General features: G+C 39.8%; 1 protein-coding gene and 1 long non-coding RNA gene across 3 annotated transcripts; both read right to left on the bottom strand.

Moving 5' to 3' along the window:
- Positions 1-2,593: 2,593 nt before the first annotated feature.
- Positions 2,594-5,067, bottom strand: LOC131312145 (uncharacterized). 2 transcript variants are annotated; one of them, XR_009195718.1, is made up of 4 exons: positions 4,142-5,067; positions 3,743-4,030; positions 3,477-3,599; positions 2,594-2,717 (listed from the first exon to the last, which is right to left on the bottom strand). It is a non-coding gene; the product is annotated as an uncharacterized LOC131312145 (long non-coding RNA). The 2 variants fall into 2 exon arrangements; XR_009195717.1 differs by lacking the exon at positions 2,594-2,717 and adding an exon at positions 2,730-3,334.
- Positions 5,068-5,075: 8 nt separating this feature from the next.
- LOC131309551 (GDSL esterase/lipase At5g14450-like) lies at positions 5,076-6,652 on the bottom strand. The gene is made up of 4 exons (XM_058336167.1): positions 6,500-6,652; positions 6,107-6,138; positions 5,714-5,979; positions 5,076-5,415 (listed from the first exon to the last, which is right to left on the bottom strand). Exons 1-4 carry the CDS (start codon positions 6,650-6,652, stop codon positions 5,159-5,161), a joined length of 708 nt encoding a protein of 235 aa, XP_058192150.1. The 3' UTR covers positions 5,076-5,158.
- Between the last annotated feature and the right edge of the window lie 1,773 nt (positions 6,653-8,425).

The raw sequence follows: 8,425 nt of genomic DNA, 5'->3' as shown, positions 1-8,425 counted from the left end.
ACGTTATCAGATCCGGATCCAGATCGGATTTTTCGGATCGGATCCGGTCCATTGACAGGCCTATTCCGAAGGAGAATTGGATCCCCTGATTAGTCTCACACAATCATTGGAGACTCCAATCAACACACTCTTCAATTAGTAAACAAATAATTGGAAATAAGACTCAAGGCAAGGGGAGAAAATCAAGGACCAAAGACAAACCTTCAAATTCATGGAACTACAAATATTTGGCCATAATTCTTATGACATACTTCTTCCCTTCTCTATTCAATTTCTTCCGGGCGCTGCTATTCGCAACCATTTATTTTCTCCCATAGCTCATTACATTTCGGTAAATGGTTGTTGAAAATCATAAATAACATTTCGGTAAATTGCTGTTGAAAACAAGATTATATTTCGGTAACTACATGTCGAAAATATGTTCAACTTTCGGGTAAACAACTGCCGAACATGCATTTTCGGTAAATAGCTGTTAAAAAATATATATTATATTTCGGTAATTGGATGCTGAAAATATATCTCAATTTCGGTAACTAACTGTCGAGTATAATTGAAAATTTTTAACGGGCTATGGAAGAAAATAGACGGCTGCGAATAGCGGCGCCCTTTCTTCCCTTCTTCTACTCCCATTGCAAGAAACTAGTAACAAAATAAACGAAAGATACTCTGAGTTTCTCTTGAATATCCCTCTTGAACAATGACACCTGCAGCACTGTCTTCATATCGTATTATCATATCGTTAAAAATAAAGAAAAATAACTGATACTTAAGTGGAAGAACAAGACACCTGCAAGTCAGAAGGGTTCGCTTCCGACCAGGGTACAGGGTGGATTTGTTAGTTGAACTATTTGGTTGGATAAACTATCTGCCCAGACTATGCGAAACTACAATTTGGTGTTTGGTAGGCATGCACACATGTCATAAACTATCTGCCCAGACTATGCGGAACTACAATTTGGTGTTTGGCAGGCACAAATGTCCGAACTATTTAATCCAACAATCCCTCTACAGGAGAACTATTTATGGTCACCTCTAACTTTGTTCATAATTAGTCCCCCTTCTCCAATTACCAAATTATCTCTCCCACCCTATAACTTACATATTAGAAGGAACTTTGAAACGAAAATAAGTAATATATCACATATTTCGTCATCCACTCAATTTAATTCATCCGTACAAACTATCAATCAAACCAAGTACAAAATAATATTCTCTTCTTAATTAATTTATCCTAATACTATATCCAATTGGTTCATAGAATGTTTTTTATTTCACCAAATTTTGAAAACAACCGTACATGATATATTATATCCTTCTCTTGTCCACTCTTCTTACCTTTAGAAATGCCCATGGTGTGTGTGACCGCCGTGGTGTGCGTGACCGCCGTGGTCCGCGTGGTGGTGGTGGGCGTGGTGCGCATGGTGGTCGTGGTGGGCATGGTGCACATGGTGCGCGTGACCGCCATGGTGCGCGTGGTGGTGGTGGGCGCCATCATGGTGCGTGTGACCGCCGTCATGCGCGTGGTGGTGGTGGGCGCCATCCCCTCCGCCACCGTCCCCTCCGCCACCGTCCCCTCCGCCGCCGTCCCCTCCGCCACCGTCCCCTCCGCCGCCATCCCCTCTGCCACCGTCCCCTCCGGCTTCCTTTCCTCCGTGTTTCCGTTTTTCCTGTTGTTTCCCTTTGCTATGAACAGACTCATTATCATCACAATCGGCACAGACTAAAACCACCATAGATATAATGGACAAGGACACGACAATAGAAGCACACAACAGGAACAAGCCGCCACCGGCGGTGGCCAATCGGAAAGCGGCGTCTTCTCCGCTTATCATTACATTCAAGATTCTAGCCATTTTTCTTGGTTACGGGCTTCTGCCCTCTCGCTATAGATTGTGCATCTATATAAGCACCAAAAAGAAAATACTCCAGTACTATATAATAACTACGTTCTTTGGTTTGACAAGTATAATCTCTATGTCCGCGTTGAATGGTCGTTGCAGTTTACGCGCTTTGAGACGAATTTCAAGACTCCATATTTCCTAACCTGCCAATGGCTTTAGTCCAGTTGGCATTTTCTGTTCCTCCACATATGGATCTCCTGGTCCTCCACGTATGGGAGGCTAGGGTTTGAACACTGTCGCCGTGGACATTTGGAATTCAGGACTATGGATAATCTCTGAAACCTACCGTGAACTAACCTTCTAACTCCCCGCTAATCCCGCAGATGTATATACAATATTGGCAAAAAAAAAAAAAATCCTAATCTGTTTCCATTTTCAAACCACTATAAATCCCGTGTTATGCATAGAACTAAATGGTTTTTCAGCAATGCTACAAAGTACAAAGACACCTTCAAAACACAACTCTGGATACAAGCGTGTTCGGAACCTTTAGATGCTCATTGATCTACGTACATCTATCATTTTTAAATACGGAGTATAGTTTTGTCCTAAATTGTGTTTTAAAGGTGTGTGAATAGACTTTTTGAAAGTTTCAAAGTAAACTCTGTTTTTATCTATTTAAGCTCAAAGTTAAATTGTTTCAAAATATCAACAACAAAAAACATGTAATGTCAAAAACTCTTTTTTTTTTCTCTCTCTTTCCATTTTATTTCTCCATTTGCTGCACCTTCCCCCCTCTCTTCCCACTGATTGGTTGATCTGTAATTTCCACGAAATTTTCTCTCTCATTAGCTGCACCTTCCTCCCTTCTTCCCGCTGAAATGGACACTGGTCAAGCGTAAGCAACCCTGTACTTATTTCGTTTAGGAGAGAATACCTAGCTATTTTAGCTTGTTAGTTGCATCTGCTGTTCTAGATTGTGAGGCACAAATAACTTTAAGAAGCATCTTTTTTCTGTTTTCTTTTTTTAACTTTCCAAAAAAAAATAAAAAATGCAACGCACCAATCAAGATTCTCTTATGTGAAATTCCTCACGTGGTGTCTCACTAAAGCATAAAAAGACTCACGACGATCCCATCTAATGATTTGAGCCATTCATTTATTAAGCCATACAAAAAATTAGATCGATTCGATCTTTGGTATCCATCCAAATGCTTACAAAAACAGATAATTCAACTTTGATCTGCAACTAGCATGGTATAATTCTTAAGCATTTTCATGTTCAATACAATCACAAAGTTTCCTCCACTATATTGAGTATTTTCAGCATCGACATAGTTGCGAAAAACTAGAGGAAGTACCCATCAATTCCGACTGGGATGGGCTTCTAGTTTCCATTCTATCGCTTAAACTAACAAAAGATGATGGGAGAAGTTAGTCTTCGCGTGCTGCAATCTTATACTGTTGTTTTATATGCTGACTCTAATAAGTTTCTGTCCAAAAAAAAAGTATGAAGGTTTCACTATGCTAATAGTAACGCACCAGAACAAATAAAAAATTAACAAATTTAGTGCAACTTTGACGTTTTTCACTAAATAAGAGCTTTGCAAATTTTCGCTTGAAGAGAACTCTGACCTTGGTTGTATAGCTCTATGGTGCTCTCCTTGAACTCTTCAAACTGGAATAGCTGTATGTCCAAAGACTAAGAGATAGCGCAACTGGCTGAATTGTGGCAATCAAGTCTTGCAATCCCAACTTCTGAGATGCAAAAAATTCCAAGATAGTAAGAGAGAGAAAGGGAAGGGGGAAGGAAAGAAAAAGCAAAGTGAAAATGCATGAAGAACCGTGATTAAATTTTTTATTTTCACATCAGAAGTGGGAATTCCAAACTGAAAATCTACCTCATCATGAAACTTGACGTCGATGAGGACTGTCCATCGGAATAGCAGCCTGAAAGTCTACTGATGACAGTGTTTCCATGAGGATAAGGAGCTCAACGGAGTGGGGTTGATCTACCGCCAGTGTCAGATTAGAGTCACCGATAAATGGCAACACTTCACTGATGACCCCTACTGTCCCATTTACTAGTTGGTCCCGTGGTCATGAGAGTAGAGAATGCAATGACTAAAGCAACTCCAACTGCAACTTGCTCCATGCTTCTTTGCAGTTCCAAAGGAGAATTGGATCCCCTAATCAATCTCACACAGTCAATGGAGACTGAATCAACACACTCTTCAATTAACAAATCATTGGAAATAAGACTCAAGGCAAGGGGAAAAAACCAAGGACCAAAGACAAACCTTCAAATTCATGAAATCTGCATTGAACTTGGATCCTTAGCACTCCAACAAACTGTTGTCCTGGACTAGTATCTTGTGGCAAAATGGATGTCGCTTCTCTTACTGGTTACCCAGCTGCAGATTGAGAAACAGGGTTTCAACTTATGTTGCAGGAATCATTGAAGAGATCAAACCACAAGCCACCAAATTTGGAGTCAATGCCTGATAATGCTGCCAAATGATGATTAGTGTATGATACTGTCCCTTAGTCCACAACAAAACAACCGGTTAAAAGAAGGTGTAGTCATCTTATTCATCCGGCTTTTTTCCATATAAAACCCACAATTATCCACTCAATCTAAAATTTGATTCAATGCTTGGGCACTCAGAGACTCTAGTGCGTCGATGGAAATGGGCTGTTTGGATCTTTACATTGTCTGCAATTAATCAAGAGTTTCACACAGACTCTTCATGGAAGGTAATTGCCTCACACTCAGGCTTTTGCAAAAATCACATTTTTACTCTGTTATACAAGACGACTATACAAATTTGTGAAATATGGAACCCATATCACAAATATGAAATCAGAGAGTGAGAAGAGACATGAATTCACGTGCTTTGGCAGTGATGTTTTACATCCACGGGAGAAGATAAATAACACTATTTCAGAAGATACAACTCTATTTACGGAACGATGAAAATGGAGTGACCAATTAAATCACTTATTTAGTATCCCCAGCACAAATGTACAGACCCAATTATAGTATATCGGACAAATTACAAGGAATATGGTCACATGTAAATAGAAACTCTCAGAACTCTCATTGCTTTATCACTTCATCTAGCATAGCTATTCCTTACAATCCACAAGGACAAAGAATCTTCCGGCAGAAATCCCAACTCTAATGAAGATGTGGAAATGAAAATTAGCATAGATTCCCATTGTCTCCATTTTTCGCGGGCATCAAATCTTTGCCAAAGATGATCACACAATCTAGTTTCAGGAGTTAAGATCATGCTCAAAGCTTAGCTTGCCAGTTACTGTGGGTGAGCATACAAGAGACATGCTTCCGTTGGAGGAACCTGAGGATCTGAGAGTGAACCATCCAAAATCCGGTTGCTTATCCAGTAGTTTGCAGCTTCAGTATAATGTATTTCATCCCAGCTGATGTATTCAGAAGGGTTACTGCAAGAAGCTCCATAAACTTTGGTCCCATTAACTACTGTGTCATCCCAGCATTTAAGATTGGAATCCTCACGCTGCCCACAGCAGAACCCAAGAGGATTAACAAACCCTATGTCATCGAAAAGTGACAGAGAGATCAAATATGCCCAAAAATAGAGCAGAACCAGTACCTGTCAGCTCTTATAGAGGATGTTACACATATGGCAAAAGTGGTAAGAACAAATACCAAGTCTCCTAGATGGCACTGGACCAATTCTCTCACAAGGGCCATAAAGTTATCTACAGAAATTTGAATAAAACTTGTATTTGCACTTTTAAGAAAAGGAACATGCCCCATTAAAGGGCCCACAGCATAGTCCATTCATATCAAATTAGATGGGCGACCATAAAACAACTAATTGACATACCATGCTGTTTTGCTTCACTGATCAGAGAGTATTTGGCTTTGTAGATGTCAACATAAACCAGCAATGCATCTTGCAATTTGTTCCTTAATTGGGTGACCCTGTCCTTAAGCTGCTTGTTGAACTCTTGGGCCACCTCATTGTAAGACTTCATACAACCATTTGGGTCAGCATTGCCAGTCTTTGGCGGATTATATATCACGACGAAAGGCAGGCAGCCTATGGGACCTGTATTATGTATCCAAAATGCTCTTGCTCGGTAAGAGTTTCTGAAACAGTAATAAGCAACAAATGAAAAGGGAATTTGAAGCAAAGGAAAAGGGATAAATCAGAGAGGAAAAGAATAAATTATATGAAATACGTTTTAGTATGTGTCATTGTCAATATGATTCTAACTTTCTAAGTATTAACACGTTTTTCACTGTCCTCTATTGGAAGAAGTTCATGATAGAAAACTGACCCAACAGGCTTTCAGTTTATAAATACAATGTTCGAAAGCAGGAATCTAGAACAACAAAAATGATTCCCATGTAAGGTTACAATATGGCTTGCGTTTCTGCAAGACATGATTAAGAGGGCTTCAGTATTTCTTCAGCTGAAATAAAAGCATAAGTTGCATTCCAAGAATTTCTTCCTCTATTGGTCACCATTACTGACAAAATAGCTTAAATTCAACCGAATAACATTTGGATGTATTGCAATACTATTAAGGTTTACTGTGTCATTCCCTACTATTTACTAATATGCTTCAACAGCAGTTTCCACATTGTCAGCAATGAGGTACTATACCTCTATGGCCAAAGCAGAGTGATCAATTAGACCAGGAATAGATGCCTTCACTTGCTCCTCCGTCAGCGACAGTAACCCAGCATGAAGATCATTCTGTCCAATATCTGTTGTATAAAGGGCTTTTGAGAACCACTCAGGTCTTGGGAGACTCATTGCATATAATTTATTACCTGAAAATGTTACTCATCATATTGCATGAACAGGTTTCACCCAAAAAAACTATAAAAGGTCAAGTTATTTTCTCGAACGTAGAGCAATAACTCCTCAAATTGATTTATTCAGCCAGACAAACTGCAACTATTTGTTTTCTAACCTTGGTTGTATAACTCGATAGTGCGTGATTTGAATTACTCAAAATGGTAAAGCTGTAGGCTAAGATGGATTGGGTTCACGGAGGGCTCGGGCTTTATAGTTGCACCACCTACTGCAAAATTTGCTCCGTGTCTGAAATTTGTTCCCATGGAATCCAGATACGCGCTCAAGTATGGTAACCCCAACTTCTCAGCTGCAAATATTCAAAAGCAAGTCAACCATCACACAGGTAGGAGAGAGAGAGAGAGAGAAAGAGAGAGAGATCTTGCTGGTTCTAAAACTTGGTTCGCAATTGATGAGAAGCTCTTAAAGTTCAGAAGTTTGTGGACAAATTTACACCATGAAATGGAAGTATCAAATTTTTGACAGCATAAGTAATTTAGTAGAGTAGACAACAAATATCAGAAAACAGTAACCTTATTCCTTAGCTCAGCATGCTAGGCACTATGCTATGGTGCAACTGAGCGCACCATAGGAAAGTCAGGTGAAACTGTCCCACACATGTGCGCAAATGCACAATCTGGTGCTTTTACTGACACACATGTGGCATCCCGGTCGTTCATTTTATCAACGATTTGGTATAAACATGGTCCGATGGTTGATATTCAAATCAATATGATCAAATGGCTTAGATTAATCAGGCTGTTGGTTGCTCATTCTGACTCTTAGGAAGGGTCACGAACTTGACTATTTAGAGACTAGAAACCTTGATTTCTTTTCACTGGAACAATCAACAAGTTTTCTTTTCTATAAGGCATTCCTCTACAGTTGATCCGGCTATGATGCCCTCGTCTGGTTCGAGGCATCCATGCCCCTATATTCCCTCAACCGTTTGATCTCCCTTTTTTAATCTCAACCATTGGTTGAATCCTTTTCGTAGGGAGTGTGATCCTACATTATAGTAAGTGAGATCATAGTAAATGATAGTATGTAAAGCCGTGTGGTAAGTTAAATTGCAATTTTATGCAAAAAAAAATCATAAAACCACCTCGTTTTGTGGGTGAATTTAATCTAATAGTCTTTTTGCAATCTAAAGGGCCATATAAGAAAAATTCCGACAAAATGCTAAATCCAAACACTCCCTAAGGAAGATTTAATGTAGAGGTGCAAAACCCTTTTACCTATAGGGGTTGTTTGGATGGAGTATTAGCAAGGGGCATTAGTTATGCCCCCTTATAAGGATGTGGGCCCAGGGCTAAGCCCTTGTTTGGGAAGCCAAATGGCTGCCGATATTATTTAGTAACCTTTTTCCAATACTATTTAGTCACCTTTTTGCAATACTGGCAAACAAGGCTAGCAGGGGTATTAGTTATGGATGGGGTTTGGGGCTCGATTGGATGCGGAATTAGATTTGGAGGTATTATGTAAGAAGGGGGATTAGATAGTAGGGGGTATTATGTAAGAAGGGTAGACCCACATTGATGTGATGGAGGGATTAAATAATACTTGATTTGGATGAAGGATAAAATGGGGGGATAAAGTTATTTTGTAGTTGAAATGGAAGATAGAGGGAGGATTAGGAGGGGGGATTCCACAATGCCGGATCAAACCCTAGCCATATGTAAACCCCCCTCAAGAGGGTATTAGAGGGGGTTATGGAGGAGGGGGTATTAT

Source organism: Rhododendron vialii, chromosome 12a, assembly GCF_030253575.1.
Source record: "Rhododendron vialii isolate Sample 1 chromosome 12a, ASM3025357v1".
Classification (NCBI taxonomy): domain Eukaryota; kingdom Viridiplantae; phylum Streptophyta; class Magnoliopsida; order Ericales; family Ericaceae; genus Rhododendron; species Rhododendron vialii.
Note: the sequence above shows the minus strand (reverse complement) of the source record. Positions and strands in the feature narration are given on the sequence as shown.

Coding starts and splice junctions, on each gene's coding strand:
- LOC131309551 (XM_058336167.1), bottom strand. CDS start 6,652: ATGAGTCTCCCAAGACCTGAGTGGTTCTCAAAAGCCCTTTATACAACA. Junction 6,139..6,499: donor ACTCTGCTTTGGCCATAGAG/GTATAGTACCTC, acceptor TTCTTCCAATAG/AGGACAGTGAAAAACGTGTT. Junction 5,980..6,106: donor AACGTGTTAATACTTAGAAA/GTTAGAATCATA, acceptor TTACTGTTTCAG/AAACTCTTACCGAGCAAGAG.